The sequence below is a fragment of the Diaporthe amygdali genome (assembly GCF_026229845.1).
Source record: "Diaporthe amygdali strain CAA958 chromosome Unknown NODE_11_length_1138210_cov_64_948100, whole genome shotgun sequence".
Taxonomy (NCBI): Eukaryota; Fungi; Ascomycota; class Sordariomycetes; order Diaporthales; family Diaporthaceae; genus Diaporthe; species Diaporthe amygdali.
In genome coordinates, this window is record NW_026517031.1 from 1,017,013 (window position 1) to 1,033,375 (window position 16,363).

The 16,363-nt window shown below is 40.5% G+C and overlaps 6 protein-coding genes across 6 annotated transcripts; 1 reads left to right on the plus strand and 5 right to left on the minus strand.

The window, feature by feature from the left end:
* Positions 1 to 4,941: 4,941 nt before the first annotated feature.
* Positions 4,942 to 6,986, minus strand: J7T55_014587 (uncharacterized protein; the record flags this gene model as incomplete). The annotated part of the gene is made up of 8 exons (XM_053142599.1): positions 4,942 to 5,385; positions 5,507 to 5,572; positions 5,642 to 5,862; positions 5,962 to 5,997; positions 6,259 to 6,355; positions 6,571 to 6,591; positions 6,682 to 6,795; positions 6,882 to 6,986. The coding sequence occupies 8 exons, from the start codon at positions 6,984 to 6,986 to the stop codon at positions 4,942 to 4,944; spliced, it is 1,104 nt and encodes a 367-aa protein (XP_052994774.1).
* Positions 6,987 to 7,174: 188 nt separating this feature from the next.
* J7T55_014588 (ABC transporter) lies at positions 7,175 to 9,787 on the plus strand (the record flags this gene model as incomplete). The annotated part of the gene is made up of 5 exons (XM_053142600.1): positions 7,175 to 7,264; positions 7,342 to 7,928; positions 7,987 to 8,576; positions 8,712 to 9,416; positions 9,519 to 9,787. The coding sequence occupies 5 exons, from the start codon at positions 7,175 to 7,177 to the stop codon at positions 9,785 to 9,787; spliced, it is 2,241 nt and encodes a 746-aa protein (XP_052994775.1).
* Positions 9,788 to 9,870: 83 nt separating this feature from the next.
* J7T55_014589 (diacylglycerol kinase catalytic domain-containing protein) lies at positions 9,871 to 11,304 on the minus strand (the record flags this gene model as incomplete). The annotated part of the gene is made up of 1 exon (XM_053142601.1): positions 9,871 to 11,304. One exon carries the CDS (start codon positions 11,302 to 11,304, stop codon positions 9,871 to 9,873), a length of 1,434 nt encoding a protein of 477 aa, XP_052994776.1.
* A 706-nt stretch (positions 11,305 to 12,010) lies between these two features.
* On the minus strand, positions 12,011 to 12,632 carry J7T55_014590 (uncharacterized protein; the record flags this gene model as incomplete). The annotated part of the gene is made up of 2 exons (XM_053142602.1): positions 12,011 to 12,106; positions 12,255 to 12,632. 2 exons carry the CDS (start codon positions 12,630 to 12,632, stop codon positions 12,011 to 12,013), a joined length of 474 nt encoding a protein of 157 aa, XP_052994777.1.
* Positions 12,633 to 13,560: 928 nt separating this feature from the next.
* On the minus strand, positions 13,561 to 14,502 carry J7T55_014591 (Quinidine resistance protein 1; the record flags this gene model as incomplete). The annotated part of the gene is made up of 1 exon (XM_053142603.1): positions 13,561 to 14,502. The coding sequence occupies one exon, from the start codon at positions 14,500 to 14,502 to the stop codon at positions 13,561 to 13,563; it is 942 nt and encodes a 313-aa protein (XP_052994778.1).
* A 213-nt stretch (positions 14,503 to 14,715) lies between these two features.
* Positions 14,716 to 15,966, minus strand: J7T55_014592 (uncharacterized protein; the record flags this gene model as incomplete). The annotated part of the gene is made up of 4 exons (XM_053142605.1): positions 14,716 to 14,838; positions 14,919 to 15,045; positions 15,222 to 15,428; positions 15,500 to 15,966. 4 exons carry the CDS (start codon positions 15,964 to 15,966, stop codon positions 14,716 to 14,718), a joined length of 924 nt encoding a protein of 307 aa, XP_052994779.1.
* Between the last annotated feature and the right edge of the window lie 397 nt (positions 15,967 to 16,363).

Genomic DNA, 16,363 nt, shown 5'->3' on the forward strand with positions numbered 1-16,363 from the left:
GTTATAAACTTATTAAGCAATTTATTGCTATAAGTTATAAAGCAAACCTATTATTATACTTATAGCTAAAGGCTATAAAAGCAGCTTGCTAAATATATACTATTTCACTATATTAAGTAAAAAACTAAAAATCCCTAATAAAAGTGCTTAAAAAATAGTTTATTTAATATTTCTATTAGTATAAACTAGCAATTATAAGGAAATTTACTATAAATTTTTACCCTAACTAAAAAAGCATTTATACTTATAACTGCTAAGCCTATATATTTAATAAAAATAAAGTATAAAGAATAAACAAGTATTTGTTTAAAATGCAAAAGTGTACTTATATAGGGTACCTTATAAGTTATTGCGTATTTAACTTATATAAAATTTAAATTCCAATGCTTAATAAAGTATAAACTATACGCAATATACGCTTTAATAAATAGCTTTTTTATAAAAACCTAGAAAATAAAGCACTTAATGTATTAATAAAAGTAAAGCTTAATAAACTTATATTTATAATTAAAGTAACTAATAAAATTAAAAAACTTATATACGTTATAAATTTAAATTTATAAATTATAAAAAAAGCTTTAAATAACTCTAATTAACCTTAAAAAAGCAATTTTAAAAGTATACTGCTTAATATAACTAACTTACTTAGTATGTAGAAGAGTTAAAACTTAAGGGTAAGTATGCTTAATACTAAAAAATGCAAATTTTACTAAAACAATGTTTTTTAAAAAAAAAGTATAAATAATTAAATATAAAAACTTTTAACCCTAAAAAAAACGCTTAAGCTAGTAAGTATACTAAGTTTAAAGTTTAATTAACTTAAAAACAGGTAATTAAAATTATAACTTATTAATCTAATAACTAAATATTTTTTAATATTTAAATTATAACTAAATTAAAGTTTAAAAAAAAACTAAACTTTAGTAAATAAAGTTTTACTATTAAAGGAAAATAACGTTTTAGTAAGTAAAAATTTACTATTAGAAATAATTATAAAATATATAAAAGGGTTAATAAAAAACTATAAACCTTTAATACATATAAGCTATTAGCTTGTAGTATAAAAAAATAATAAATCTAATTATTTCCTAGTATTTATAACTTATTTTTTAAATATTTTAAAATTATTTAAAGGTTAAGAAAAACTAAAAAATATTTATTTCCTAAGTATATTATAGCTAAAGCAAGCTAATATAAATTAATAAGCAGAAAGTATAAAAAAATATTATTTAAACTACTATTATACTTTATACTTAATTATTAAAACTATAGTTTATATAATAAATACATTAATAGAAAAAAATCCTTATTATTAAAGTAATTTTATAAAACTATTAAATAAATAATAAAACTTAAAAAACTATTTAATAAAAAATAATTTTATTAAAGCTATATATATTAAAATTTAAATACTAATTAAGCTAAATATATAAAGAATTATAAAAAGAGAAAAAGTAATATTAAAACTTTTACTTTTAAAATAAGTATTTACTTATAAATTTAATAAAAATAGGAATTTTATAAAATATAAAATATAGATTTATATATAAGAAAATCTTTAAGCGCTTAACCTACTATAAAATACCTATATAATAATACTTGCAGCTAAGTTTTTTTAAACAGCTATTATAATAGCTGCAAAGTTTAATTTAAAAATTAATTAAATAAATATAATTAAAGTATTTTTAAACGCTATAAAAAAAAATTATAAACTAGTATTTTATAAGCTGCTAAATAGCTTTTAAAAATTAGAAAAGTGTGTGCTATTAAAACGCACTTTATATAAACTTTAAGATTTATTATTATAATAATATAAAAAATTTAGTTATACCTTTAATTAATTTAAACTTTTATTATTAATAAAAAAACTGTACTTATTTATAAACTAAGCAAAAAGTATTATAATAATCTTTTATATAAATAATATTTTAATATTTTATTACTAAAAATACTAAGTAAAAGCTTTTTAAATTAAAAAAAATATTAAATATATATATAATATAATAAACTAAAGGGCTGTAAAATAATTTCTAAGTATATAAATAATTAAAAACTGTTAAAAAAAGATAATTAGCTTAATATATAATGCGTACCTTAAAAAGATTATATTTAAATTTAATTTAGCAAATAATAGAAAATTCTTATTAACAACTTTTTTATTAGCTAGTAAGCTATAAAAATATACTGAAAAAGCTATATGCGCTAAAATTAAAAAATATTAAAAATATATGGGATTAATATTATATACTGTAATAATACTTTACCTAAATATAGTATATATAGCTGTATAGCTTTTATAATTCTTTATAAACCCTAAACTTATATACTTTAATATAAGTAGCTATTTAATATAATACCTTTATTTAATAAAAATATTAGAAATTAAATATAAAAAAAAACCTTAAAATGCTAATATACTTTTAATTGTTAAAAATACTTTTTTTATAAATAATAAAAAATTCTAAAGGTTATTTTAGGGGTTTATAATTATACTATTTAGTAAACTAATTTATTAAAAAGCAACTAAATAAAATATAATAGCTACTTTAACTATAAAAGCTAAACTTATAATTTTAAATTATATAGCTAAAAATATAATAGTATTTTAGAAATTCTTTATTAATATTTTGCTAAATATTAGTAAACTATAGAAAATTTATTATAATAATAAATAAGTTATTTAGCTTATTATATTAATAGAAAATAGGTTTATAACTTAATTAAAGTATTTAAATATTTAGTAAATATAGCTAAAAGAATAATATTAAAAAGAAAAGTTTAAAGTTAAATATTTTAAAATTAGTAAAATATTAGCTAATAAGCTTATAAAAAACCTTATAAAAGAATAATTTAAGTACTTTTAATTACTATTAAACCTTTATAATATAAAAGTATTAGTAAAATAAGTTAAGTAATATATATTAGCGCTAATAAATTTTATTTAGCTAAGCTTATAAAAGCTTATTAATAGCTAAATATTTAAAGTATTAACTATATTATAACTTTAAAAAGTAATACTGTGCTAAATAAAAACAATTTATAAAGCTTTATATAAAGGTATTGTATGCCTTTTTAATTATATTTTCTATTATACAGGTAAAAATACGCTTTATATAATGCTTAAAGTTAGCTATATAGTAATTTTTTTTATTAATATTTTTAGCGCTATTAAAGCTAATAGCTTAAACTTAATAAGTAATTTTCTTATTAAAGCTTTTAATTAAAAAATTATAAAAAGCTTAAAAAGTATACTTTTTAATATTAAAATTAGCTAATATACTTAAAAATAACTTAATATATTTATTAATAGCTTTAATAATATTGCTACTTACTAATAAGCTGCTACTTTTAAGTGTATTTTTTATATTAATATCTTTAGTATTACTATTAAGCTTTTTAAAACTATTATTTAAAAGTGTAAAAAATAAATTATATTTGCTTTTAATATTATTAAGCTTATTAGTAAAATATTATTTTAAACGCTTTTTTTAAGTAATATAAATACTTATAAAAACCTTTTTATTAGAGTTAATAGCTGTATTATAAAAAGCTTAAGTATTAATATATAAAATAGTAAAAATAAAAGTATACTTTTTATTATAAATATATTATAAATAGCAATTATTATTATTAAAATAATTAAAATAGTTATTATTGCTTTTATTACTAATAAATAAATATATATAAATAAAGTAAAGCTTATTATATTAAATTATAGCTTTAAACTTAGGCTTATTTTTAAAAAATAATTTATAAAACGCTTTATAATTATAAATAATAATAAGTAAAATATAGCTAAATACTTAAAATTTTAAGCTAATATAATAAAAAGCTTTTAAAGTGTGTTTTTTAAAAAAAGTTAAACTATTTATATTTAGCTTTTTAATACCTTTTCTTTAAAGCTTTATAATATTTTTATATTTACTTTTAGTAGTAATATAAGCTTTTTTATTAGCTAAAAGCTTAGCTATACTTAAATAAATATATTAGTAATATTTTAATAAATAAATAATAATAAAAAGTATTTATAAGTAAAAAAAAAGTAAAGTATTTTAAAATTAATAAAAAGGTTAAAAAGTATATTATTTAATAATTCCTAATATATAATAGGCTAGCTATTTATAGTTTCTATTAATATAGCTTATAATAAAAAAGGATTAATAAAAAAATCTTTTAATAAATATATAAGCAATAATTTAAAAAAACTATTTTATAAAAGTACTAGTTTAAAATACGCTAATTACTTATAAAAATTGTAATTTAAATAGCTATATATAAGGTTTTTATAAGTAAAAGTAGAAAAATATTGTATATTATAAAATAAGTAATAAAAAAAAGGTTATTATTAATATAATTAATAGTTATAAATAAGAGGAATTGAAAATTAAAGTATATGCTTTAAAGAATTATTTTTATATTTAAAATAATAATTAGTATATATTATTACTAAGCCTATTAGCGCTTTAAAGTTATTATTGCTAAGTATCTTATTATAGTTATTAAGCGCTTTTTTAAAAAAAAGCATTATACCTTATTAAACTAATATTTCCTTTATTAAAATTCTTTTTAACTAGCTATATTTATAATAATTAATTCTAAATTATTTTTAAGTAAAAGCTTAATAGTATTTAGGGGGTATATTATAAATTTAGTATATATATAAGCTGCTAGAAGCTACTATAAGGGAGTATATACCTGCTAAAGTACTTATAAATTATACTCTAAGGGCTTGCCCTTCGCTAAAGCGAACTTAGCTAAAACAACAACGCTTTTATCTACGCTCCACCACTCGCTATGTAATCCACAGTGCTTCACACTAGGTCTATCATTGATTCCGCGCCAAGACTACAATCAGATCGATCAAGATATGCAAGAGCGCAGTCATTGAGATTGCTCGTGAGAAGCAATGTTCCCGTTCTTTAACAACCAAAGAATATGCAATTACCTCAACTTCTTTCTCAAGAACAGATAATCGAAATCCTCGGTATCCCCTGTGACCGGATTCGCCCATTTATATGCAGCAACGTCCTTCGCAAAGGCCTCGTATCCTTGTCTCTCATACCAGTCCTGTATCGGAATAGCTGGAGCCGGCTTTCCCTGTGCCAAATACACCTTTTGGATGAATTCTGGCTTCATCTGCTGGTCTCGAGGCATAGTGTCTAGGACAATCCACTTCGCATTTAGCGGCTCCAGAGAGGCGAGATGCTCGACAAGACGCATCACCTCCCGTCCGACACCGTATCGCTGTAGAGTCCAGGAGACGTAAAGCCCCGCAACCCACACGATGCCGTCTTCGGTCAGGTTGAGGTGGTCGTTTTCTTCGGGGCGTAGGTCAAGAGCAACGTGTCCGACAGGGACGAAAACGCGGTTGCTGGGCGTGCGCGGCTGTTGCCAATGAGTGGGCGCTGTGTCTGTAATGGGGGTTGATTCCTGAGCATTTCATCGTCAGATTTATCGCAGGTACCTGGTTTCATACCCTTGATCTGAAGCTTCATTAATCAATTACCTGTGGATATTCAGCAATGTGTTGAGAGCTGAGCTTCTCTCGGTCTGGCAGATCCCCGACCAGCACCTGCCGATTCTTAGAGTCAGCAAGCGAGCGATGGTCTGCACACTTTCGCGAGCTGGCCGCATTACTCACAATCCAGTAAAGAGTTTTATTACCAGCCCTTCCAAGATCAACCCACTTCTGGATCTCGTCGCTCCTCCATCCACAAGCTAGTCGTTGCAGATACATGCGCTGCTGGTGCTCCTCGGAAGTGAAATCCCAGGGTATGAGCTCGACTCTCGACTGCACGCCTGCCATTGAGTCCAACACAGGAATGAGGCCTGAGAATTCTTTGTAGACAGTGTAATTGGAGGCTCAGTGTGAGATGATAATCACATGGGATGGCTTCAGAGATTGATGCACCCAAGGGCGGAAATTCGCAACACACCCCGGCCGAGCTGCCAAGATCTTACTCCCGAGTATGCGGTTTGGGAGGCACGTCGATGTCTCTGAAGGATGATAAAGCCAATCAAATTATCCTTCTTGCTTATATCTACCCCGGGGTTCTGACTCATAGATAACGCTCATCTGTGCACGAAGCTGTTAATGGTCAGACATAAGCACGAATACTCTTTCCCCGACCAGTATATTTTCTAAATCAGGTGTTTTTGAGAGGATGGATTTCCAGACATGGGCACAAATAGAAGAGAATATCCTGCGCGCTATTCCCATCATACCTCTAAGTTCAATCATGATCATTCATAGCATACCTACAAGCGCTATGATGTAGAGAAGCGCCCTTAGTCTTCTAGCGGTTCCTGGTGGGGTGGTCTCCTTCGGAAGAGTCGAGTTGTGCAGAGCGTCCCACTGTGTACAGTGATGAGCGTCCAACGCAATTCTACAAAGTCTTTTATAATTCACCAACTATTATACCCATTTTATTAGACATAACATAATTTTATGCTGCCTAACGAGGCCTCGTTTCATTCCACCGTCTCTCGCTACTCGCAAAATCACTTGCACATGAGCTTTGGGGATGCAAGGAAAAGAGGTCTCCAGATCCGTGGTGGCACATAACTAACACGGTGCACCTGAGCCGTTTGCTTCAGTTGTAAGTCAGTTCGCCAGTAGATCAGGTCCGCATGGCGGAAGCTAAGAGAGGTAGAAAATGCGAGGCACTGCTTCGAACTCACGGGGAGCTCACCGCTAGACGCGTGTTCCCAAGTATAACTCGCTCCATCCAGCAAGTCGGCACATAGTCTATCAAGGACAAACAAATTGATGTGGACTTCCTCGAAACATTGTGACTGTTGAAGGCCAAGCGTCCATACAGTTTCAGGACCAGACACCCGCTGCTGGACTCGCCCGGTGTGACTCACTACCCCTCACCCACCGAGCTTCTGGATTGTTTGTCACCCGTGAGCTTGCCAAAAGGGGTAATTTTGTTTAAGCACATGGCTGCTTCCATCCCGTAGACGGGAAGGAGCTGTGATATCATTCCTCTTTGCGATTCGGATATAAGTAGGCGCTTTCTAAGAGCCTCAGGGTGGTGCGAGATTCAGCACACTCTCCATTTTCTTTTGTCGCCAGGGAGGAACCTGATTGACACCAGTTATCTCTTTACTTTCGTATTTTTGCATTTGTTGTAAATTAGCTTTGGAAATTCCCGGGTCTCGTTGATCAGCCATGACTTCCATGGCGGCGGAGTCGGTGGCGACCATTCTCGTCTCCTGCAAACAGACACGCTTTCACATCGAAAGCCCAAATTACCGAGAGGTATACTCCAGTGTGGATCCCCACCTCTGTAAATGGTTTCCCGTCGCCAAACCTCCAATCTAATTTTCGTTTCGTAGCTGGACATCGAGGGACTCAACATCACTGTGGTTTCGACCGCAACCCCTGGCGTGAAGACCGCTGGAGGGAAAGGCAAGGCGAAAGCCACAAAGTCTGACGGCACTGAGGTTCTGTCTAATGCGAAACTGAGACTGAAGGCTGGGCAAAGATACGCCTTGATCGGAAAGAATGGATCTGGAAAGTCGACTTTGCTGAGGGCCATCGGAGAGAGGTTGATCCCTGGGATACCCGAGCAGACTCGGATCGCAATGCTGCAGCAGACCGATGCTAGTGATTCTGATGCTAATATGCCACCTGATTATAAAGCTGCTGCCTCAGGTTCGGTCAATACCGTCCTGCAAGAGGTCGTGGAAAAGGCAACGGCAAGAGATGAGCTCGAGCGAGAGATCTCGGTCCTAGCTGATGGAGTGAACAGTCCGGAAGGGCTGACGACGGTGAAAGCGCTGAGAAAAGTCAAGCATGAGAGGCTGCTGAAGCGTCTCTTCGTGATTGACAAAAACGCCAGGCTTCGCAGTGGTGCTCGAGGCATGCAGGCTCGGAAGGAGCTGATCGCTTTTGAGAAGGTAGTTGCAGAATCAACGGCGTTGTAAGTCTGTACCGGCCTGGATGGCAGCTGGATATAGTGAATGCTAAATACCGCACAGGCAGGAACAAAAGGATGAGGAGATATCTAGTGAGACACTGGAGGCGGAGGTTCAAGAGGCTACAGACATGCTCGCAGAGCTTCAGGTTCAAGTAGAGCCGTCCAAGCTCGCGGATATCGAATCGCGGGCCAACAGAATTCTCTCTGGCCTTGGATTCTCAGAAGCCTACAAGTCAAAGCCCGTGTCTGAGCTCTCAGGTGGCTGGAAAATGAGAACAGCGCTAGCCATAGCATTGTTGCAAGAGACAGACATCCTGATCCTCGACGAACCGACCAATTTCCTGGACCTTCTCGGCATAATATGGCTGCAACGATACCTCCAGTCCTTCGAAGACTCTCCTGATGCTCCTACTCTGATTCTGGTGTCCCATGATCGCGACTTCACGTCTCTGTGTACAGACCTGCTCATCATAAAGGATAAAGACCTGGTATATTTCCATGGTGATTTTGGGATGTATGAGTCGAGCATGGCTGAGAAGAAACTGCATCTCACCAAAGTCAAGGAGGCGAAAGACAAACAGAAGGCCCATATATCAGCCACCATCCAGCGCAATATGCGAGAAGGAAAGAAGAATGACGACGAAAACCGAAGTGAGTGACTATCTACCTGGGGGACGATCTTGAGGATGACTGGTGAGAAACGTCGGAGGTGTAACCGCTCTTGAAACAAACCTTAAATCCCTCTGCTGCTAAAAGATGTGAAATCATTTACTGACGAGTTCCCAGTCCGCCAGGCCAAGATGAGACAGAAAAAGCTTGACGACCGTTGGGGCGTAGAGACCAGCGCCAAGGGCGGTAGATTCAAACTCAACAGAGACCTTGTGGGATATCACTTCGCTGCTCGCGCCGAGGTTGAAATCCCACAGGATGAGAGGCCACCGATAATTGTATTACCTGAGCCTCCTGAACTACGCTTCCCGGGGCCGCTGATTTCCACAGAGGGCGTGACTTTCCGATACTCTAAGGGAGATAGGAAGCAGACTGCGTCGTCCCCGGCGGTGTTGCAAGACATTAATCTCTCAGTGAGCATGGGAGACAGGGTTGGGATCTTGGGACTCAATGGCGCTGGTAAATCGACACTAATTAAACTGCTCGTCGACGAGGAGAAGCCTACCAAAGGGACGCTTACGACACATCCGCGGCTGAAGCTTGGGTATTACAGCCAACAAGCAGTGGAGAAACTCCAGCAGCTGGGCCGCTCCGAACCAAGTCTCACATCGCTTGCGCTCTTGACGAGGGAGGTTGAGGGTGAGCTGGATGAAGGTGAGCTTCGCGGCATGTTGGGATCCCTGGGACTTCCTGGACGATTGGCCTCAGATGTCCCCATCCGCAAGCTCTCCGGTGGGCAGCTGGTGAGGTGCGAGTTGGGCCGGATTTTGTGGAAACGTCCGCATTGTTTGGTGTTGGACGAGGTGACGACACACCTAGATTGTATGTATGGGCCTGTTGAGTTCCCTGTCCCCATTTCTTGAGGAATGTCGGGGGGAGGGGGATAACACTTAGAATTCTTTGTACTTTGCTAACACTCTGCAGATGAGACTGTTACAGCATTACGTGAAGCGCTTAATCACTGGGCGGGCGCGGTGATTGTTGTCTCCCATGACAGATGGTTCATGAGAGGCGCAGTGGAGGGCCTTGTCGATGATTCGAGCAGCGAAACGGATGAGGACGAGGACGAGGAAAATTCAAGGCGGAGAATTATGTACAGGCTTAAGAGCGGGTTACTCACCAAGCTTGAAAATGGTGTTCAAGAATTCGAGGATCTCATGGAAAAGAGGGTGAGGAAGTTGATGGCCTCCTAAAAAGCTATCCCGCGCTTAATTGAAGACATTTACCGCGCAATAGTCGCTCCACCATGCATTGACACATCAACAAGCAGCCGGCATCAAGCCCCCAGCACCAGCACCTGAAGCCGTGGGTTGGGGCTTTTCTTGACGGTCATCGATCCGCCCTGCGGGAGCTCCACGATTGTCCCGTCGATACACACCTTCCTCCACCTCGGATCTTCTTCATGGGTCATCACCTTGACATAATCCACTGCTTCGTAACCCACGCCCTCAATTCCCACGTGTGACCCATTGTTATAAGCCGCCATCATGATCTCCATGGTCTTCTGCCCTCCTACGTCGCCGAAGTGGACTAGCCACAGCTTCCCGTCTAGCGGCTTGCTCTCCGGAGAGATAGTGAAAGTCTTCTCCAGGTTCGACACCATGGTGGCAAGGATGTAGTTGTACCGCGTGGTGCTGAGAGTCGAGGAGGATGTCTCGACAGATGCGTTATAAGCATGACCCTCCTTGAGGAGTTCCTGTGCGACCATCCCAAAGCGCTTGTCACCGTGCTTGCGGTACGCGGGGGTATCGGATTCCCAGACGAGTTGTGAGTGAAAGCCGTAGCTGGCGACTATCGCTCCTGTGAGCTGGGAGATTGGTGAAGGGGCTTCCGTGGATTCTTTCTTCTCCTCGACAAGCTGAGACCCCGATGTGAATAGAGCCTCAAAGGTTGGCAGCGGAGAAGATTTGCCCTTCAGGAGGGCTTGGAGCGCCAGGACCAGGTGCAACGGAGCTGGGCGGTCGGATGCGGTGTAGTGAGGCTTGTGTAGGGAGTGGAAAGTTGCATTGCCGGTGCCCAGTGGGATGATAGCGATATTTGGCAGCAGACCTGGCTCTGTAGGCTGTGTGCTTCCGTTGAGGAGATCTACGATGCCTCCGTCACCGGAAAGCAGAATGACAGTCTCACTACCCTCCGCCCGTTTGGTGGAGCCTCCGTCACGACCCCATCTCTCTCTCGAGAAATCCTTCACACTGTTGGAATCCTTCGTCACAGTCACCTGATAGACCTTCCCGCCAGTTGAAGAGTCGACATCGACCCCTGCCTCTTCACCTCTGAAGCCGAGGGCTGTCAGGAGAGGCTGCAGTACCGAGTCGTAGAACTTCTGAGACTGGCCAGTCCCCGATTTTGTGGAAATGACGACCTTCAAGCTCGATTCGGCACCAGCCGAGAGGTGATCTGGAAGTTTACTCAGAAGATATTGATCAAGCAAGTCCTGCCGCAGGTTCCGAGCCACGAAAGCGGACAGTCGAAAGGACTCTGCGGCGCCTTCTTCCCCTTGACTCAGAGCAAGAATGAGATGATCCCCTGCAGCAACCTCTGCGATGAGCACGATCTCTTCTGTTTTGATATAGATTTTGCCTTCACCGTCATTCTGAGTCTGATGCGACCATGTTATGCGATTGTCATCGTATTTGACAAGTGATGCGTCGTCTGGCAAGCGTACAGGCTTCAGCCCCTCGACTGCGGCGTCTGAGATGATAACAGCCATCGCGGTATCAGCTTGCTCCCTTGTACGGATCAGCACGGTTCAAGAAGAGCTGTGATACTGGAGGAATAGAACGAAGAGACGACGTCAATCTCTCAAGAGCTTTGTGTGCCCTGTCGACGCTATCAGATTTGATCTGGGTTCTGCCTACTCGACGGCGAACCGATTGCATCAGTCGCGCGGCTGGTGAGAAATTGTGGGGCCCCCGAAGCTCCGGGCCTCCATTTGCTGCTGACCCGTCTCTACCCACGTCAGGTCCGAATTCATCATGTTATTTCGAAGAGCACTGTGCACACACATATAGACATATGTGGCGATGCCTCAAATCCCCGCATTGCCTGAAAGCGGTGAGTCTTTGCCTTTTAAAATCATTACGCGAAAAGACCTGTAGTATAATATATGACCCAGTCGGCATGGTCGAATGGGGAGACCGGGGTTCACTATCAATACATGCTTAAATCGTAGGATTCACCTAGCAACCGTTCCATCTATGACGATTTCTACAGCCTTCAACTACTATGGGCAAATCTAGGGAGGTTTTCAAGGCGTCGCAAACTTTATTGGGTCTATTGGCTATGCGTTGGTGTCAAACTCCAAAGCTATGGTGCGTGTAAGTGTTAGCATACACGTCAACACAAGTGGTCAACATCTGGCATATGAAATATTAAGATTTATTGTGAGCCACCGCTTGAGTTTGTCCTTGGTATTCTCAAATCCAGTGCTTTGTGAGAGACACATCCGAAGGGTAGACGGTCGTGTTCACCGGATACGTCACTCCCTGCCAATTCTTATTGAAGTTGCCTGTCTTCGTATATCGTATAGAATTAGCAAAATAATGTTGATTGAAGAACAGAACCGTCGCTAGATTTCCAACAAGGATACCAATGGTCCAAGGTTCTCGCGATTCACACCCATGATACGTTTGGATGTGCTTATATAGGGGTTCAACATACCACATTGTAGAACTTGTGCGGGTTGGAAGATTTGATTGTGAAGCTGTGCATGATCCTAAAGTTGATCGTGTCGGTTTTGTGCTGAGGCAACACCCAAACACCTTGGTTCCCGTCAGCCGTCATTGCGCTTAAGATCGAGCATGGCTGCCACCAGAGCCAGGTCGCGACAATTTCGCAGTCGGCGTTGACCAAGGGTTCTATCGGGAATGCGGCGGGGTTGGTAATGTTGAAGAACCATACGTCGCCACCCTCATCCCCGTTATAGTGGAAATTCCAAAGGAGCCATTTGTAACGCAAGTCGTCGATGTTGCTCTCCTTGCGTGGAGTGACCAGGCAGGAGGCGACAGAGAGAAGAGCGAGGAAAGGAGTGAGCTTCATGTTCCTCTTTACGATGAGATGAGATGTGTCATTTTCGGCTTGGAATTTGGAGGCAGGCCATACGCGGATACATTATATAATGACTGGGCAGCCCGCGGCTGCAAAGAAATTTCATATGGGTGGACGGTTTGCTTGAAATTGATTGATCCGATTTGAAAGCATTCTATGGGCTCCGTAGAAGACGGACACGGAAAGAAAAATTCGCTTCAGTCCTGACACCGCGGGATTGCTTCAGATTTGTACTTGTGTAACGAATACCTTGGCCCTGGGCTACGCCGGTGACTTGCAATTTGGGAGCGTCGGTCTAGGATCCGAGCCAAGAGATGGTGGCAAGCCCTGCAGCTTCTTACTGACATAAAAATTCCTTGAACTTTGTGCACAAACACAATGTCTGCTTAGCAGCTTATTCTGAAAGGAGGACCAACCCGCGATGTGCGTTGCATGAGTCTCCTATGAGACGCCGGCTGCTCCTTGCCAATATCATCGGCCGCTCAACCAATTGCCTAGTAACTATCTTCCTCCCAGTGCCCATGATTCAGAACAAAAGCGTAGGAACTCAACCTTTGCATACTTCGCTTGCTCCTGGCTTCTGGCGTCATACTTGGGTCTCACCACAAGAATTACACAGGCATGCACCATGTAGACTTCCATGTAGACTTCCTGATAGCTAGAAAGCGTCATCCCCAGTTTATGTATGCTACTTCCGGAGTCCCACATAAAGTCCAAACATGGCCTTGTGAAATAAAAACACGATGATGAGCAATCACGTTTTATTCATTTGTTCTCGAAATATGTTGCATGAAAGTTCCCGTCGGGAGGCATAGTAAAGGAATGCAGGGAATTTCTTGATATTACTCAAAGCGAGCAAACGTTTTTCGAGCCAGACTGCGTTACCGCGTCACAACCACCTTGTTTGTTCCGGTGTGACTCAAGGCACAAAAACAAGCCTCTTCCCCTTCACGTCTGGGCTGTTCCACACAGACTCAACGTCTTCCAGTTTTGCAACGTACAATGAATCTGCCTTCAACCCTTTCACCGCCCCGACCATGTCCGCTGCCTCTCCTGCTAACTGTGCCATTGTCCACGAGCCCGGGCCTGCCCCTCTCATTGTAATCATCTTGCTCCTCAGCAGGGCAGCAGGCAGTGTGGTATCTCCTCCACTCAGAACCCCGATCTGAACATATTGTACCTCTGCCGTAGGCCTCAGTGCCGAAAGCAGCGCAAGAATGGCTGGGCCGTACACGTAGTCCAAGACCACATCAACCTGACCACCCAGCTTAGAAAAGTCCGTCTTGGCCGGGTCTGTGCCGTCAAGAACTATCTTTTCGTCCAGGCCGTCGACCTCTGCCAACGCTTTCTCACCCCGTGCAATGCCAATGACACGACCGGCCCCCAGCGCCTTCGCAATGCCGACAGCGATCCGGCCACTAGCACTTGTGGCGCCCAGGATCGCGACTGACCATCCCTGAGGCAGATTGCTTGTTCGATGCCTGATAGCCATCCAGCTGCTCTGCGCTGGGTTGACTAGCGCCACAATAGATTTCTCGTCGATGTCGTCCGGCAAGGGCACCGCAACTTTGCGCTCGATGTTGACGTACTCGGACAGAGACCCTGTGTTAGCAGGTAGGGTGGTGAAGTAATATTTTTGCGCAGGGCTGACAGACTCGTCGATCCCAACCCCATCGATTCCAGGGATATATGGAAGGGAGGCGCTAATGAAGTGCTTTCCTGCTGCTATCATCCTGGCAACATTGGGCACACCCGCAGCCAGAACGCGCAGGCGAAGCTGCTCCGGTGACGGAGGCGGAAGGTCAGGAGCAGTGGTGTACTTCGGTGGTTGACCAAAATCAGTGACGACGGCAGCATGCATGATGATTGTTTTTCAACGAGGTTTATGTGTACAATTTTGGGTTTTACAGGTGGCAACTGTCTCTGTTATGTGACTGAGGATTCGGAGGGGTAGATGACCGCCGCTGAGAAATTATGAATGACGATCTTGGAAAAAATAAGGTGCAGGTGGATTTGCTGGAGAGAGGAAGGAACCGTCTTTATATTCCTTGGAACCTGTCACCTTGCGTACATATCATATGGGTCCAGCAGCCGGAGCATTGTTGATGGCGAACCGCTGGCTAGACGACGCGAAGCGCCTGCTACAATAGCCATATTGGCTCGCTGACTGCGTAAATCCTCCAAACTGATTTCCAACCTGTCGAGGTGTAAGCGTACTGCCTGTTATTTGGTCCCTTTCTGGTTCCCGCGCGGTACGCCACCCCACGGATTATCCACGGAGCTCCGGAACGAGAAGGAGTCGCATGATTTGGAGAGTTCGGTCTCGCCATAACTAAAGACCCCCAACAAATGCGAAGAAGCGTCATTAAAGATGAACAGCAAGATCAATACCTCTTGGTATTCACTGATTTTCGATAGAATTGGTAAGCATATCAGTCGATTTGTGGATCTCATAGCGCCGACCAGAGTTTGCTGCATCAGCAGACATCCAGAGGTTCCGGTACTTCACGTCCCTAAAATTTTCTAGTTTAACCTTCACCAACCTTTTGGGTCATTCTACCTCATCTCCCGCGAACTCACTTCCGGAACAGTGACTTAAACTTCTTTAGGACCCGCCCATCATCAGACTCAGATTCGATGGTTGGTCCCCGCAAAGACCACCGAAACGGCATTTGCCCATGTTGCGCTTGATAGATTCCAGACCCGCTGAGCTTTGGCATGATCTTTTGGCCTTCCTTAAACTCGAGGCACGCCCTTAAGATGAACTCGATGTCCCAAGTTCCAAGGCTAGTAGATCATACGATTAGTGTCGGTCTCAGCTTGCTCAACTTGGTGATTTGGTGATTTGGTGAACTAACTTGATGATACCTTCATCGCGAGGGTATACCTCAAGCCCCAGCGTTCCATATTGGAAGATCGGCAACGAAAGGCCTTTATCCTGGGACTCGTCTGCCTCCTTGTCTTTAGAGCTGCCTGCACCTTCACCCAGCGAAGTGTCTGCCTTATTGTCTTGGGGACTGTGTTTTGCCTTGATCGCCCAATATCCTCTCAGATCCTGTTCCTGCTTCTTGAGGACTTTGTGAATAAAGGCGTACACATCCTTTCGTTCGATCAAGCCTTCGCCTTTCTCAGCCGCTTCGGTTACCAAATGGATATTGTTGCCTTTCTTAGCCTCATCGGGCTTCAAATAGATATTCACGCCTTGTCCACGCTGCTCGCACAAGGAAGGGGAATAGGCGGCTTTCGTGAAGTCCGCATATTGGGTAAGAACGTGTTCTGTGGGGTCTTCAGTGAAGAGGACCTTTTTGGGAGCCTGCTGGTTCATTGTGGACATGGGACAGAGTATCGTCCGCTAAAAATTCGCATGTACGTCGCAGGAGTCCGTCAGATGTTGCGGCCGTTTCGAAGTGAAATAAAATGAGGGAAGTGTGCTTTCCAGCTTGCGTGCTGCCCTTATATAATTATCTCCTTGTTGGCTGCGACTCAAGCCACAATAGCTAGTCACAGTACTAGAGAGATTCACCTTGTGCGTCAGCCTGCTTGCTGATGAATGGAACTTCTTTATCCCATTGGCATCATGAGAGGCTTGACAGACCAAAATTGGTGAATTACTCCCTCTTGTCAGCTTGGTTCTTTGTTTGACAAGGATTTGGCTGTCCCAAATGACCATTTGCCAATCCGTGAGCTCGTAAGATCCGCATAGTTTGGCGATACTCCTGCCT